This window comes from Brassica napus, unplaced genomic scaffold (genome assembly GCF_020379485.1).
Source record: "Brassica napus cultivar Da-Ae unplaced genomic scaffold, Da-Ae ScsIHWf_1146;HRSCAF=1628, whole genome shotgun sequence".
Taxonomy (NCBI): Eukaryota; Viridiplantae; Streptophyta; class Magnoliopsida; order Brassicales; family Brassicaceae; genus Brassica; species Brassica napus.
The window spans coordinates 56,265-74,174 of record NW_026014570.1 but is presented as its reverse complement, the minus strand read 5'-3'; the positions used below and the strand labels follow the sequence as shown (position 1 = coordinate 74,174).

Here is a 17,910-nt window from a genome sequence, read left to right as displayed (position 1 = left end):
CCATCTCTGCAACCTTCGTACAATGGTTGTTTTCCAGCATCCAACATATCCTAAAATCTCCTAGCTTGTGTATTGGGTAAATCTTCCCCTCTAAAATGATCATTTACCATCTGCTCAGTACCTACACCATAATCTACATCCGTTCCAATTGGTTCTTCTAATGTAACCGCTGGCTGAGGTTTTCTAGTACTACCATGTTCATAATCAGTTTCCCCATGATGATACCAAATTTTGTAACTTCGTGTAAACTCACTCAAATATAGATGAGTCCAAACATCTCACTCTTAATAACCTTTCTATTTTACAATTAGAGCAATGACATCTTAACATACCTGTTTTTGCTTCCGGTTGTCGGTGAACTAACCCCATGTATTCGGTTATACCTCGTTGGTATTCTTCTGTAAGCAATCTCGTGTTCGGATCCAAATGAGGTCGATCGATCCAAGAACGAAAATAATTTGAAGAAGACATGTTTTTTATGAATCAAATTCGTGTGTAAAGAGAGTAAGAGGGAGGATGAAGATATGGAGTGAATGAAGAGGAAGAGGGGTGCTTGTATTTATAGTTGAAATCCTGCCGACAGATCGAGGAAATTCCGACGGAATTCCGACAGAAACGGCTAGTTCGTCGGAATTTCCTCGGAATTTTTAAAATTCTCCAATGGCTCTCTAACGGCTATAATATATCCTCGGAATTCATCGGTTTTTTCCGAGGAATACATTTTTCCTCGGTATTCCATAAGAATATTCCGACGGATTAATATTTCCTCAGAATTCCGTCGGTATATTTCGAGGAAATTCCGAGGAAACCAAATTTTGTGTTTCCTCGGAAATTCCTCGGGATATTCCGAGGATTTCATTTTCCGTCGGAATGTCCGTCAGAATACCGCTGTTTTATTGTAGTGATGCTCACTAGGCTTACTAGATCAGCTTTCGCCTTACTCTAACAATCATAGTTCAATTAGGACGGATTCAAGGTGATATTCAAGTGTTAACTTGTGCCTACAACTCCTAGGTCAAGGTTCTAGCTAGCTAAACTAGAAACAAGCATTAATGACAATCCTAATATTGAATATCACAATTTAGCAATAATAGTTGGGGCTAATCCCTCATAACCTATTTAAACCCTAAATCTAACAATAAAACTACTCAGACATATGTAACCAATTCATAATAACAATAAGGTATAAAAACTGCATAGATAGATAGATAATAATGGAGTTCCAATTACAAATCTCTTTGGATCTTCTCTCCAACTCTACAAAAATCCTAGAAAACTTTTTCCTGTGAAAATAAGAAAACAAGAAAGCACACTTTGCCTCTAACACTTTGGCAAGCTATAAATATTAGGTTAAAACTCGTCAGGGGTAATCTTGTAAATTGATGAAGTCTTGGGCTCTAAGTCGGTTGGAACCAAACGGGCTTCTGCGCGCTTCGATGTCGATCGATGTCACAAGATGTGCATCGATCGATTATTGTCTCTGAATGTCGACCACTGGTCTTGCTTGATGGTCAGCTCGGTTGTTCTCTCTAATTATCTCCAAAATCATCACTTTCTTCCAAGTCACTTCTGATCTTATAAATATACTAAATAAACTCTAAAACATAATAACTAGTTATTAAAACACTTATAAACCATGACTAAAAGTGGGTAAAATCTATGGCCTATCACTGAAGCAATTTTTTTTTGTGATGTCAAATATATCAATTGTTGAATATACGAAGAGTAAATTCAATACAAACTGCAATAATTTATTATAGCACATGTTATGTTCTATAAACGCGAAATAATAATTTTAATAAGATGGGATAATATCCCTATATATTAATTGAGAAGCATTTGAAAAATTAGAACCTTAATTTTGTATTAATTAAAAAAACTCCAAATCCTAGGTGGCACTCTAAATGCCTTCTAAATTTCATTTCAAAGAATTCTAGAGTATCTAATATAAAGTATAGTTTAATCTAATGGTGTCACATTATTCCATAATTATATAACACTAAAGAACATTATATTAACCTAAAATATATAAAGTGTGTATTCTTTCCTTAAATAAAAGCTACGGAATTACCTAATATGATTTACATACATACGAGAATTAATGATTATGAATAATAAAGATTTGATAACAATTTTTCCATCCTTCTTCATTTTTGTTTAAATTTATATTATTAAAAAAACTTAAACAATCACATTAAACATATAATAAAAAAATTAGATTTTTTCTTATATGGTATATTTTGAATTTTTTAAAATGACTTTAAATTAAAAAAATGAGGAAACCTTTATATGTTATATATTTTTTTAAACGACTTTAAAATACAAAAATGAGGACACCTTATATGTTATATTTTTCTTATATGTTAGAATTTTCATATATGTCATATTTTGAATTTTTTTAAAACGACTTTAAATTACAAAAATGTAAGTTTTCCTTAAGTATACGACTAAAAACATTAAAATGACATGTATTAATTCGATGGTTGATTTGAAAGCTTTCAAAACCATATGGAAGATAAAAGTCAAAATAATTCAACTGTGAAAACAATATTGTTCATTTTTTTCAAGAATGTGTTCGCTGGAAGAAATAAAGTTTTTTATGTCATATTTTGTTTAATGTCCACTAGAGAACATTATATTAACCTAAAATATAAGAAGTGCGTATTCTTTCCTTAAATAAAAGCTACAGAATTACCTAATATGATTTACATATATATGACAATTAATGATTATGAATAATAAAGATTTGATAATTTTTGCATCATTCTTCATTTTTGTTTAATTTTATATTATTAAAAAATAAACAATCACATTAACCATATAATAAAAAATTAGATTTTTTCTTATATGTTATATTTTGAATTTTTTAAATGACTTTAAATTACAAAAATGAGGAAACCTTATATGTTATTTTTTTTTAAAATGACTTTAAAATACAAAAATGAGGACACCTTATATGTTAGATTTTTTTTATATGTTATATTTTGAATTTTTAAAACAACTTTAAATTACAAAAATGTAAGTTTTCCTTAAGTATACGACTAAAAACATTAAAATGACATGTATCAGTTCGATGGTTGATTTGAAAGCTTTCAAAACCATATGTAAGTTAAAAGTCAAAATAATTCAACTGTGAAAACAACACTATTCACTTTTTCAAAATTGTGTTCGAGGAAAAAAATAAGGTTTTTATGTCATAATTTGTTTAATGTCCACTAAAGAACATTATATTAACCTAAAATATAAGAAGTGCGTATTCGTTCCCTAAATAAAAGCTACGAAATTACCTAATATGATTTACATATATATGGCAATTAATGATTATGAATAATAAAGATTTGATAACAATTTTTGCATCCTCCTTCATTTTGTTTAATTTTATATTATTAAAAAAAATAAACAATCACATTAACCATATAATAAAAAATTAGATTTTTTCTTATATAGTTATATGTAATATTTTGAATTTTTTTAAATGACTTTAAATTACAAAAATGAGGAAACCTTATTGTTATTTTAAAAAAAAACGACTTTAAAATACAAAAATGAGGACACCTTATATGTTAAATTTTTCTTATATGTTAGATTTTTTCTTAGATGTTATATTTTGAATTTTTTAAAACGACTTTAAATTACAAAAATGCAAGTTTTCCTTAAGTATACGACTGAAAACATTAAAATGACATGTATCAATTCGATGGTTGATTTGAAAGCTTTCAAAACCATATGGAAGATAAAAGTCAAAATAATTCAACTGTGAAAACAATACTGTTCACTTTTTTCAAGAATGTGTTCGATGGAAAAAATAAGATTTTTATGTCATAGTTTGTTTAATGTCCAATCCGATCAACCCATGATGTATTAATTATAGTTTTGTTCCATTATTTTTAATAAAAATTGATCCGATCCATCGGAAAGAAATTATATAATAACAACAAAAAATATTTATATATATAAATAAAATGATCACATATATAAAAAAAACTATCGATAATATATACAAATAAACTCATCCTGCGCAAGGCGCAAATTTTATCCTAGCAGTTTTGTTATTTGGGATTCATCTTATGGGATTCATAAGACACGTTGTGATAAGATGATAGTTTAGTCTATTAAAATACTAGGGGTATTCCGGCGCTACGCGCCGGGTTTGTATATTTATTAATTTAATAAGTTGAACAGGGTTTGTTTGATTCATTTGATAGAAGTTAGTGGTAGTAATATAAAGAGGATACATTTGATCCATTTGATAGAAGTTAGTGGTACAAGTATAGATAGGATACATTTGATCCATTTTAATACGTGAGTATGAAGTTGTGAGAAAGAATAAATTTTAGAACTATGGAAAATAATTTGTTTTCAAAATTATTAGCAAAAGCCAAAAAGTTACAGCTGCCAGAATCTAACTGCCAGTCCAGTTCTGGAGCTATGCAATTTGGAGCAGGCTGATTTGGAGCAGCATCACTAACTCCTATTAATCAAGAGTTTAATCTCATAATCAAAAGAAGGAGAAATATTTGAAGGTGTACCAATTAATCAAACATCAGCATGTCAACCCAATGAGCTCCCCTTCTTTATTAATAAGTTGATATCATAAGTGATGATGATGATAGGTACCAATTTTCAATTAATTTCTACCTATTGCAGTTCATTTTTTGTGCTTTAAATTTGGCTAAAGATTCTTTGCTAGCGGTGTACTCAAGGCTTTTCATCAGAGCCATGGTTTTGGGAATATGCAATTGCTTCGGTGCTATCCTTTTCGAGAGTTTTTGATGACTTATGTCAACTGAGAGTCATAATTTCCTTCAAGTTATCTTACGACCTGGTTGTCTTTGTTAGTGATGTTGAAAGTGACGACGATGAGGATGACACTGAAGCTCTTAGGCTGAACTCGACCAGATAAAAAAAGAAAGAGTGGAGGAGAGGCTCAAGAAGGTATGTGTTCTTGTATGTGTTTTTGTGAGATGGCGTCATCTCATTGAAGCGTTTTTCTCTCATTCTACAATTATTCAGGCTTCACTTAGTGTGCATCGTCCCAATACGTTCAAAAACTTATTGAGTGAAGACTCGGTTTATGAGCTTAATACTTTTGATGTAACATAAAGCCCAACTTCCCCTTTACCGAGAGTCCTCATGTGCTATTCGTTTCATTGACCAAACTGTTTTCGTGGAGCTTGTGGAGCTTGCTGAAACGTTTGAACGGATCCCGAGGGAGAGCTTCAGGTTTCGGGATTACAAACAACTTATGGTATTATCCAACACGACTACTGATTTACCATGTTTGAATTCATTTCCCTCTTTTAAAACTTTTGCATATATTTATTTCACATATCACACTTGATAGCTTAGCACATATATTCATTTTGTAGATGTTGTTGGGCAAGTAAGGGGATTAGAACTACTTACAATGAAGAGACATAAAGTACACAACGCATGATGATCACCATAAGCATTGAAAGGTATATATATCTACTCAAAAAAATCATTTTCTTTTAAAGGTGAGCACACATAAGGTTTTACAGTCTGGACATGTCTAATCGTTAGACTCCCTGTCTTTGCAGTCACTCAAATGTTTGCCTAAGTGTTTTTGCCGATCTAGATAGGCTCCTTGATGCAAATTTGCTTTGGAGTTGTGATGAACCAAAGGTGGTGGTTGCCACAAACATCAATCCCAAGTTGCTGAGAGAACAAAACTGATTCCGTAAGTCAGAGGTGGGCGTTTGATTTTTGAAATTTTGTTGTTGAGTAAGTCAGCCGTGATTTCTCACAGAGTATATTTTTCTGTATTTATAAAATTTTAAAACTCCCATCTCAGTTAACCATACATAGTATGTGTAGAGATGATGACAGCTCCGCATTATTAAGATCTCTCAGATAATGGAAGTGTGCTTGAGATTAGTTCCACGATCCATTTGTTTAAGCTGCAAACACATATCGAGAGTGTTAGAAACAGGGGAACCATATAATTTATTGTGTAAGTTAGAAAGCAATATGAGTCGTACATTTAGGAGTAAAAATTCACTATATTAAATCTCGCCTAGGCTTCGCAAAGGTTCTTCAAAATCTCTTTGTAAACTATATTATCCTCTTTCGTTGGAACGTCAGCCTCCTCTAGCATCTTCAGAAAGAAATGTAATGCGTACGCTGCTCCAAGTGCTGTTGTCTCTATGTCCACTGGCCTCACCACCGGAGTTCCCATCAAATCAGCCCCATGTTTCAAAAGGACAAATGAGAGTAATGTTACAAAATAAACAACACATCATCAAGATTCATACGTGAGAAGAAGAGGATAAGTCATTACCTGAATATGCATAAGAAGGTTGTTGGCAGTGGCGCCACCATCAACTCTAAGCAAGAACTCCCCTTTCTCGTTATTTAGGGAGTCTAGCACATCTTTCACTTGGAAACACATGCTCTCCAGCACAGCCCTTGCAATGTGAGACTTGTTTGTGAATCTCGTGATTCCAATGCAGACACCACGAGCGTCTTCTCTCCACCAAGGCGCAAACAAACCGTTGAATGCTGGCACAAAGTACACTCCTCCGGTTGTTTCTACCATAGCCGCCAAATCTTCAATTTCACTGGCACTCTTAATAATCCCAAGACTATCTCTTAGCCACTGAACAGCAGCTCCAGCTATAACAATGGAACCCTCGAGAGCGTAATTTGTTTGTGCTTGAGGCCCAAGCTTGTAAGACAGTGTGGTTAGAAGTCCATGACCTGACTTGATGGGAACTTCTCCTGTGTTGAGAAGGATGAAAGGGCCAGTGTCGTAGGTACTCTTAGCCTCACCTTTTTTGCAAGCTTGTCCTAACATTGCAATGTGCTGGTCGCCAAGACATCCAGCGATCTTGATACTAGGAATGGGCCAGCCTTTGCAGATTTCTCCAATGACCTCCGTGTTGCTTACAATCTTGGTAAGATTTCAGCGGGAATGCCTAGAGTCTTGAGAGTGTCCTCGTCACAGCTCAGGGTTTTGAGGTTCATGAGCATTGTACGAGAAGCGTTGGTGACATCAGTGACGTGTAGACCTCCATTCACACCGCCGGTCATGTTCCAGATCAGCCATGTGTCGATTGTGCCAAAGATGGCATATCCTTTCTTGATAGCGTCTTTAACAGCATCTACGTTCTCCATTAGCCAGAGAAGCTTCATGGCAGAGAATTATGTGCTTATAGGCAATCCACAAGACTCAACGAAATGGGATCTTCCTCCTGATAGTTCCTTCTCTAGTCTCCTGTGAATATCATCCAAAAAAAAAATTTCATCAAAAACGAACTCCCTAAGAACAGAGGATTTTTATGACAAATGATTCAAGAAAACAAAAGAAGAAAGAGAGAGAGAGAGAGATTATGTATGTATGTACCTGCAGATGGAACTGGTGCGAGCATCCATACAGACGATAGCTTTGTGGAGAGGAAGTCCAGTGGATTTGCTCCAAACGATGGTGTCTCTCCTTGATCGGTAAGCCCAATGGCCTTCAAGCCACCGTCCACGTTGTGTCCATCGGCTGTGGCTTTGTCAAGAGGGTGGGGCATAACTACCAAGTTACAGAGTTAGAATCGACGCTTAAAGTCTGTGAATTACATTGTGGAGGTGGCAAGTGAAAGAGGAAGACTACGACGAACGGACGAACCCTAATACCTAATACCCGGATAGGTCTCTTAACGGGCTCAAGGTTTGGGCCAAACCTATCTATCGTACGGAAAACCCAGTTCGCATACGCTTTAATTAGAGAACCGCAAACGGAAAAAATCGCAAAAGCTTTGGTATTACGACACGTGTCGCGAAATGCCCCACCCTATAGGCTGAAGTGGCAGCAGGAGGTGAGAGAAAACTCCCCTTTATTGTTATAGATAGTAGGGTGAAGCCCAATGTTTATAATTATCTAATACATGTGTTGGCTAACTACATAATACAAAACCTACGAAACTGACTAATCTCGGGGTGGATAAAAAATCCAAATTCAAAAATCCGAACCGATGAATCCGTATCGAACCAAGCCCAACATAAATATCGAATATGATTTGTTTTATTGTATTTTGGGTTATGTGTGTTATATGAATCAAACTCGAACTCGAATGAATATCCAAAAACCTCATAAAATTCAAAAAAATACGTACAAAATCCGAACTTAATCCCAAATATATATATTTATCAAAATACTCTAAGATTTCATTAAATACCTAAATAAGTATCTTACATAAATAATTAACTCAGATACTTAGTTTAATATATTTTGGTATTATTTTTTCTTCTATATAGTCGAGTTTATCGGATTCAATATTAGATATGATAGGTTTATACATATTTTTGAGTTTTGTTCTCTAATTTCATTTTCTAATATTTTTTTATTTCATTTGTCAAAAATTAAACTAGAAACTACAAGAATCGTGACAATAAAATTTATCGTTTCAATTTTTTTTATTTTGATAGTTATTTCACTGGATGTTTTTTAGGTTTTGGGTTTAACTAAGTCCAAAAAGTATTTTGGAACCAAAAACCCGATTAAGATTTGTTCAATGAATCAGTTACGTGAATTCTGAATCCTAAAACAACCCAAAATTATATTAGATTTAACAGGTTTTTAAAAATGTTACTAATCTCAAACCAAACTCGCACCAAACTTTTATAATACCTGAATAGGACTGAAATTCATAAACCCGAAAATCGATTAAACCCGAACCAAAATCTGATTGAACCCATACCAAAACACGATAGGTTTCCCAAATACCCACCTTAGACAAATCTATAGAGTGACTTTTCTTTAAAAATCTGACGTGTGTCACCCGTTGAAGGAGTTGCTGAGATGGCTCATACAAAAATGACATCTTTCTACTATATATATATGGATATTTTATCTATATTATTAAATATAAGTACAAAACAGAACTTCTCTATTTTAAGTATTTTACTACAACTTCTCCATTCCTGTTTGAACCAATTCTAACAACTTCATTTATTATCTTCACCATAAGATTATACATATTTATGAACTCTCTTTTTCATATTTTTTATTAAACGTCTTTACATCATAATACAATTACATTAACCTACATCGTAAATTATGTGTTCATTTTCAATAAATTTTATAGATAAAAATTGAAAATTTTTTTTTATATAAAACGACATAAAATTTAAAGTTATAATATAATTTGTGAAAAATATATATAACTATAAGAAGGCTTTTTTGGGTTTATTCTATCAATTTACTAAATTAAAATTGGTTAAAACCTACTTTATTTTAAGAATATAAAGTTAAGTTGAATTTTTTTTTAATGAATCGAGCTTTTCTTTGATATCAAATGCTTTGTCCTTTTACTAACTGGGCATAAAAAATTTACAGACAAGACACTTTCCGAGCAAGTTGAGAAAATAAAAGAGCTGATATCAGAGGGAGTTCCTCACTACAACAAAAATCAAAGTGGAAGAACACGAAAGACTCCTGAATCTCCTCAAGTTACAACGTGAAGCATGAGGAAGCGTAGCAGGCAGACTGAGGATATGGTTGAAATGGACATGGTATCACCTATGAGAAGCATGATGAAACGTAGAAGGCAGACAGAGGATATCATGGAAACGGACGTGGTATCACCTCATATTAGCGTACGTCACAAATCAACCGACTTAAGCTGCAGCATCTTCTTTAAGTGAGTCATCAAAATTTTGCTTACTAATACTATTTTCTTGCTTTGTTTCAAGGAAACGCTCTTGGTTTCTCAACCACAATGCTGTAAACAAACTGACTGTGGATCAAGTAACTCTGCTGGTTGTCCATTTCAAGCTCTTGGCGAGCACTTGACCGGAGTGAAATTGTCAACAAATAATAAAGACAAACGAATCTGCATTGTTGCCTCCCATCCATCAAGTGGTACGTACTTTCTTTTGGCACATAGTTTATGCGCCAAAGTTCTCAAGTAAAACATACATTTTAGATCATCAGCCACCAGAAAAGCACCAATTTTTAATATTACTCCCTGGCTTTTGACCATGACAGGTTTATCATTCACCTTAACTTGGGTAAATAACTACGTTGATGAAGAAGTTGCTGCTGTACAAGGCTGAGTCGTTGGGAATATTTGAAAGAGTTGTGTCCAAATGGATGATACATATATATATATACGTTCGTATAAATTATTTTAAATTTATATTCCTTTTTTTACAAAGTACAAATACATTCATATAAACAAACAACTAAAGAAACTGAATAATCTAAACAATAAATTAGAACATATAAACAGTAAGAATGTTTATGTGTATACATAAGGTGTCCAATCCGGTAAAACTGAACCAATTAAACCAAACCGACGTACATAAAATATGGATTTGGTAATACCGAATATATCAAATGTATTTTTTTAGAAATCACAGTAAATAGATATGGTTGATATATAAATTGATCAATTAATTATAGTAGTATTATCATATGTAAATTATATAAAATAACTAATAACATAATTTATTTATTGATATGATTTCACACATAAAACGTTGATTTTAGTAATTTAATATTTTATATTAAGTTAAAGGTTTTTTTATCAAATTAAAAAACATAATTTTTACCTTTTGTTGACAATATATGTACTAATATTTAGTTATTTAATAGTATTATGGATTAGTATTTTTTATTTTTATTCTAAAAAACTACTACTATTATTAACTTATTATGTTTACTTATAATTTAAATAGTAAAAGAAAAAATAAAAAATAGTCTATTTAAAAATCAAAATATCTTCATGTTATATTAAAAATGATATCAAACCATATAAAGCAAAATTACAAAAAAATATTATAAAAGATAAATATATTTATGGTTTTGGTATAAATCGAATAAACAAAAAATTGATGGTATATGAGCCGAACCAAACTAAAGTATGCATGATTTTAATATGGTTTAAATTCTTTATAAACCGAAATACCGAAAACCAAAAAAAAAGAACCGAAATCGAACCGATATCCGGATTAGACATCCTTTAAATAAAAGTATCATAAATAAATCATTCACAGAAAATGACACCCGTGCGGGCGCACGGGTCGAAGCACTAGTTTTTGATTATAATAGGCAGCAATTGATGCATGGATGGATACCAAGAAGATTAGGTGAGTGCCATTCTCTTACTCTCTCCTATGAGTTTGATCTTCATCATCCCTTAGATTAATGCTTCTTCTTCTTCTCTGGAAAAAGGAGGTGGACTTGGTGGTAGGAAAGAATCTGGATAACTTCGTTTTGGAGGACGAGAAAGACCTTTCCGTGCTCCCTTGTACGATTTTTCTTTGTTGTCCTCCTTTTAGCATGTTCCAAACAACTATAACCAGCAGACTATAGTTGTTATGAACCTTCAAAACCATGTTTAGTTCATTTTTTCTTTGAGAAAGAATTTAGTTCATGTTTCGTGTACTATATAACTTATGATTGACGTGTTGTTCAATGTGTGTAGATAAATAACTTATGAGTTCAATACCAAAGTCTTGACACATGAAAATATTTATTTTTAAACCAATATAAATTTGCATTAGGAAAAATTTAAATTGTGGTTATTTACACAAGTATAATAATTTATAAATTTTTTTTGGGAACTAAATTATCACTGCTTGGCTAGTCTGAGTTTGGCTTTCGGTCCAAATGGTTAATATGTTGGGCTCTAGCAGATGATCGGTTCACCTCTTGGCATTAGTCGGAAGATATTTTAAACTTGGATCAGGCAGTGTGATAGTCAGTCTACTCTGTAGCACTTAGATGACTGGATCAGCCAATAGGATATATCAAAAAAATAAAAATAAAAATAATTTAAAAAATCTATAAACAAATATAATATATTGATGATTCAAATACAATAAGAATGTTATGTGTAGACATATTATATATAATATATGGTACATTATATATCTATAGTATTAAATATATGTGCACTATTCATTTATACAAAATATTACATCTGCACGGACGCGCGGATCAAAGGCTACTTATACAATATTTTAGTATATATATATATATATATATATATATATATATATATATTTAAAATATATATTTAAGTAATCTTTAGTTGTAAGTAGGATATAATCGTTAGTTTTACTTTTACTTCTACATCTATCAATTTTTACTTCTAAAATTTTCTCTTGTTTTACTTTTACTTTTAACTAGGTTTTTCACCGCGCTACGCGCGGTTTGGACATTTTGAATTTGTTAATCTATTGTATTTTATTACTACCTATATAATTTATTTGTTTAAGTTTGTATTTTTTATAACTCTTAATGAGCTATATTTTCATTAGTTTTGCTTTGTTTTTCTAGTAGATTTGAACTATGTCTTTCTAAAAAATTATACTCTATACCACATATATTTTAATATTATCAAATAGAATTTCTATTCCTTACCAGATAATGGATGTCATGACTAACACATATGAATTAATTTGATACTACTTTTTTCTTTCAGTGTTATTCTCCTTTGACATATACATAATTTTATATTTTTGTATTTTTTCAATTCTCATTTAATATTTTGAATAGTGTTTATGAAATTATTGAAGTAAATTTTTTTTAATGGTGTTACGGTGAATACCGACTTCCGGCACTGCTTTTATTATTAATCTTAAAATAGGGAGCATATGGTTAATTAATATATATTTTTTTAAAAAAATTTTTATGTATTTTTGAATTAATGCTGTTAGGAATATGATTTTTATTTTTCCATTTTTGATGTTTTTAACTTTGTAAAAGTATCTATTTTTCATCATTATAACCTACATTTTTGTTGTTTATTTTTCTATTGTATATATAATAAGTATACATAAGTATACATCACCTTTATTTTTGCCTTTCAGCTTTAGAGGTTGATTCTTTGTATGGTGTATATTTTTCCATTTATATTTCTTAAGTCGGTCTTTACTATATGTTTAATTATATTCACGTTTTAGTTATTGTAATTTTAATTTACGTGCTTCTCTAGGTTTGCAGTTTTGCATTTGTTTTTGTAACTTGCGTTCTTTTATAATTGTGATATAAGTTTTTAGGGTTTTTCTTCTTTCTTATATTTATAAAAATTATTATTTTTGCATTCTTTAAACCAAAGTTGTAGTTTAAAACAATAAGTAATATGATAACAGTTGTGATTTCTTAAATTGATTAACTCTGTTTTTTTTTGTGTGTGGTCTCATGTTACATTTTTATAATTTTCTCGCAATTCTTTTCACACTTGTTGTTAATTATACATTTGCACACTATTTTAATATATGATAAACAATATTGTAATAGCGTTTGAAATATTTTTATCCAAAACACTTATATATTCATCAAATATAAAATATTAATCTTTTTAAACCCAGAAATTGAACTGTTTTTAAGTTAATAATTTTTAATTATCCATATCACATAAAAATTGAGAATAAATATATAATAGTAGTTGAGTAAAATATTTTTAGATAACATGTTACTGTTTACTTTATCACCATTTTCAAATGTTATTTGTTTCATCCACTTCTTTGGGGTATTTTTTTTTGTCAACTCTTTGTCGTAAGTTAAATTAATGATTCCATTTAATTTTCTTTACTCGGATCTATATAACGGAAAGCATAGAGAGAGAGAGAGATATGTGCACAAGTGCATCACACTCTTTCCAAACCATGTAAATGATCACTTAGAAAACAACTTCTCAATAGAAAAATAGAAGATGAATATATCATTTGAGATAGATTGAATTTGTAAGATCCATCTCGCAACATTATGTAAATTAGACTCACTCAACAAAAAAATATTTTTCAAATGGTTTGATACTATATAATAATTGCATATATAAAAATTACAATTTCATATATTGAATGATGAAAAAGATAAAAAGTTTGGTCACTATAAATAACTTAAAGTGAAAACCACTACCCAAAACTTGATATATCATATAAAATAAACCATGACTCTCCAAATTAAGCAAAGCTTCTTGGCCTGAGAAAGATTCCACATATCTACACTCTTGTTTATTAAAAGATCTTGTTTACACAAAATTAACAAACTTAGAAGGGAAGAAGCGTCAATGTTTGGATATGAAAGGATGGTGCTCTTTTGATTGAGGATCTACCTTAGGCGTGAGATTGTTACCATGAAGTAGATCACAGATCTTTGAGTACATCACACATGTGACGGGTCTCCTCCACCACCACTACTTTGTGATGCGAGCTTGAATTTTCCGTCAGGTTAATCTTCTCAAACATATATTGCTTCTCTGCCTCAGCCTTGGCCAACCTCTGTTCAGAAGTTACTTGCGTATTCCTCCTCAAACTTTTCCGTTTTCGTAGTACAATCTTTACAACCTCTCAGACTCCCGTTATGCTTTGTTAGCTTTAAGCTATAACATGGCTGCCTCTGCTAGATTCAGCCTCGCGATACCCTCGACCTCGTCTATATTAAGTTTTTCTTATGTCTCTCTGTTTTCAGCTCTGGTACTTCTTTGGCTTTGTCTTCAAGCTCTCTATTGTGAAGTCTCGAGAGCCAGGTGTAAACTCCTGAACATCATTGTCTTATCCTCACACTTTCCATTTTACTCACCCTCACATGCAACTATTTGCAGCGTCTAACTCGATCTCTTCAGAAACATGGTGATGAAAAAGGTTAGACTAAACAGACAGAGTAATATTCACATCCGATTCTCTCAAACCTGATAACCACGTAGACTGTGCCTTCTCCCCCAAGATCGTGACACTGGCGGTCGAGAAAGACTTTGACGTTGTGTCGCAACTTCTCAATGGATTCATCCAGAGCCAACTATTTCCTAGATTCGAGTGTTTACCCGTCCGCGCCATCAATCTATATTTCCGTGCGAATATACTTGGCTGAATGGTTGCAGCTTGCAGGCATCCTGAGGTGCTATCAGACGCACACCTTCTCCATTTTCAAAACTCTTCGCAGCGTCTAAGTCGATCACTTTAGAAACATGGTAATGGAAAGGGTTAAACTAAACAGACAATAGTATTATTCACTCATAAATAAACAAAAGAACCGTACACTTTCAATCAGTATTTTACCTTGGAAAACATTACTATTAATTTGCCAGCTGTTGTTTCTGCTAACCCACCGCAAATCTTCTCAAGAATCCTCACAATTACATAACAGCTTCGTACCTCTCAAAACTACACTTCTATCGATGTTAGCAACAAAAAAAAACTACACTTCCATGGAAAATCCTGCTAACAAAGTCGAGAACCTTAATCCACGATTCTCGATCACAGTTTGGTGCATATTGCTGAAAAACGTTTTAACCAAACTCTACAGCTCAGAAGTGCCATTTCCTGACCGACACTTAGCAACATTTCTTTGTTTTGTACGCCTGTTCATTAAAAAATAAAAAAGCTCAGATTAGTAATATACCTTGTATAATGAACTCGGAAGTGTTCATTCGATATGGCTTCTACGCCTACGCCTGACATAAGCTCAAGAAGGACTCCACAGTTTGACCCACGAAAAAGGACTCCAGAGTTATATACCTTTTACCATCAGAATAATAACAGTATTTTAATGACAAATTAAAGATATATGAAGTATTTTTTGGTGTTAGATATGCGTCTAGCTTACTTGGGCTCCAGATATCCAACTGTGCCATGGACAATATGCCGGAGACATGAAAGGCTCTGTCAACTGCCAATTTAGACAAACTGAAATCGCCCGCATGTGTTTATCAGGTAAGATCATCTTACTTGTCTTCAGGTCCATCTGTATGATCTCTTGAACACCATGTGCGAAGATGCTTGATCCTTACATAAAGACAATCAAAACCATTCAAAATCAGGTACAACAAAATTCTTGGAACAAAGATTAAGGACTCTTTTTGCTCTGTAATAATCTTACCGTTTTGCTTTGTAATAATGTTTTCATAGTGTTTTTTATTCCTGTTGTGGCTGCATCTTTTTACGATTTGTTCTCACCCAGAGCAAACCGAATAGAAATCTTGAAAATTCTCCATATACCAGATCAAATAGCTGAATGACAAATATTTCGAATGGTTAACGCTTGGCCATGAAACCATTATATGAATAAAGGAATGAACCTGAAGAAGGGAAGACATGAACATATGAAATTCATGTGTGTTCGTTCGTTCCTAAAAATCAGAATCGCCACACGGCCAAAACAATTTAACAGCATACTGCACGGGAGACTTTCCGGTGGTGACGGGAGACTTTCTAGTGGATTACTATCCATTGGGTTTCATCGCCATAGCTTCAACTTCTTTAGTGGAGGTTTTCGTTTTTGACTGGATTAAATCTAGGCGAAGGGTTATAAAGAAGGAAAAACAAAGGATAAGAAATGAATTCGTAAAGAGGAGCTTGAAGAACACAATTTATTGATAATATTGGTAGCTATAACGTAGATTTCATGAAGATGTAACCGAGAAGACGAAGTGAGAGAAGCAGAGGCGGTTGATCGAAGCTTCCTTTTATCTTTATTTTCGACAATAACTAATGACATGGCATAAAGGATTTCCCTGATTGGTTGATTTTTAATCTGAGGTGGACACTCTCCCCGCTCTAGTTATCTCCCTTTTAGTATAGTATATATTTTTACTTTTATTAGATTTTAATACTTATAAGCGCGGAAAGATCTCACTCCAATTACCTTAAGGAGTGAATTACTCTCTCAAATAAGATGTTCAATTGTAATACTCAAGGATTGAATCCACAAGGAGCTAGGGAACCAAATAAATCTAATCAGAATGATTAACCTAGGTTATTTATGTTTAAATGTAAATAACATGTTGTGAGCAAGGCAGTTGCTCGATTGGCTTGATTGAGTTTTTGGCACTTAAATGAAATAGTTAGACTTAGGATTTCTATTCAGGTAATCAGGATTATAATCCTACAGATGCCTAACAGTTTTATGCATGATATAATAGAGCTCAAACACTTATGAACAAACCGATCGGCGTTCGCTTTCTAGGTTTCTTAGTCAAGCTTTACGCGCAGGTTGAATAATGCTCACTAGGCTTACTAGATCAGCCTTCGCCTTACTCTAACAATCCTAGCTCAATTAGGACGGATTCAGGGTGAGATTCAAGTGTTAACTTGTGCCTAAACTCCTAGGTCAATGATGTCTCGAGTTTTAACCCGATTATCTAACTGCAAGTGCACAGTAAAGTACGCAGTAGTAATACGGGATCGAATCCACAGGGACCGATGATCACACGTAGAGTTGCAGACAAGTTAATAGCTACAGCGAATCAAGATATATTTTTTGATGGTTTTTGTTTAATTTTCTCTAGTGTCACAAAGCATAAACAAGCATGTAAAAAGATGATTTAAACGAATTGAAAACTATTTTAAAACAAACGTTGGGCATTGGGAATTCTCAGGGATTTCTTTTTAATCAAGATACAATTAATGGCAGACACAGGGATATATTAAGAACCGTCTAGAACTCAAACACGATATTAGAATTAACCTACTTCCGTAGCGCTAATTCTCTATGTTATAGAAATCTCCACACTAACTTCCGCTGAGTTTCAATTTCTAAACAAGCATTAAGAACAGGTTCAATATGTTCACAAAGCGCAATAACATCAACTTCCGAGGGTTAAGGACACTTTGCTCATCTAAAGTATTTTCGGAAGTTCAAACAATCACTTTCGGTGCATCAAACAATCTGAAATCATGAACTAAGTGATCAATTCAGTTCAAGCAGTAAGAAATCCATTAGATGAAGAACCAAAACGTAATCCCTTAGTCTACACACGTTTTATGAATCAAAACATCAAGAAATCCCCTATGAGAACCCCTAAACCCAACTAGATGACTACTCACACATAACTAAGCAAGAACAAAACGATTTTGATGAAGAAAACATGATAAGATTGTATTAAAACAGAGTAAAGGTTCAGAAGATCTTCTCCAAATGGTTTTGAGATGAACTCCTTTACAAATCTTCAC

General features: G+C 32.6%; 1 protein-coding gene, 1 long non-coding RNA gene and 1 pseudogene across 2 annotated transcripts; 1 reads left to right on the top strand and 2 right to left on the bottom strand.

Moving 5' to 3' along the window:
- Positions 1 to 5,567: 5,567 nt before the first annotated feature.
- LOC106425392 lies at positions 5,568 to 7,538 on the bottom strand (annotated as a pseudogene).
- Positions 7,539 to 9,474: 1,936 nt separating this feature from the next.
- On the top strand, positions 9,475 to 10,065 carry LOC125596187. Its single transcript, XM_048771406.1, has 3 exons — positions 9,475 to 9,606; positions 9,703 to 9,871; positions 9,998 to 10,065. Exons 1-3 carry the CDS (start codon positions 9,475 to 9,477, stop codon positions 10,063 to 10,065), a joined length of 369 nt encoding a protein of 122 aa, XP_048627363.1.
- Positions 10,066 to 14,681: 4,616 nt separating this feature from the next.
- Positions 14,682 to 16,247, bottom strand: LOC125596194. Its single transcript, XR_007330923.1, has 4 exons — positions 15,839 to 16,247; positions 15,688 to 15,744; positions 15,566 to 15,628; positions 14,682 to 15,477 (listed from the first exon to the last, which is right to left on the bottom strand). It is a non-coding gene; the product is annotated as an uncharacterized LOC125596194 (long non-coding RNA).
- Between the last annotated feature and the right edge of the window lie 1,663 nt (positions 16,248 to 17,910).

Coding starts and splice junctions, on each gene's coding strand:
- LOC125596187 (XM_048771406.1), top strand. CDS start 9,475: ATGAGGAAGCGTAGCAGGCAGACTGAGGATATGGTTGAAATGGACATG. Junction 9,607..9,702: donor TGGTATCACCTCATATTAGC/GTACGTCACAAA, acceptor CTTTGTTTCAAG/GAAACGCTCTTGGTTTCTCA. Junction 9,872..9,997: donor TGCCTCCCATCCATCAAGTG/GTACGTACTTTC, acceptor TGACCATGACAG/GTTTATCATTCACCTTAACT.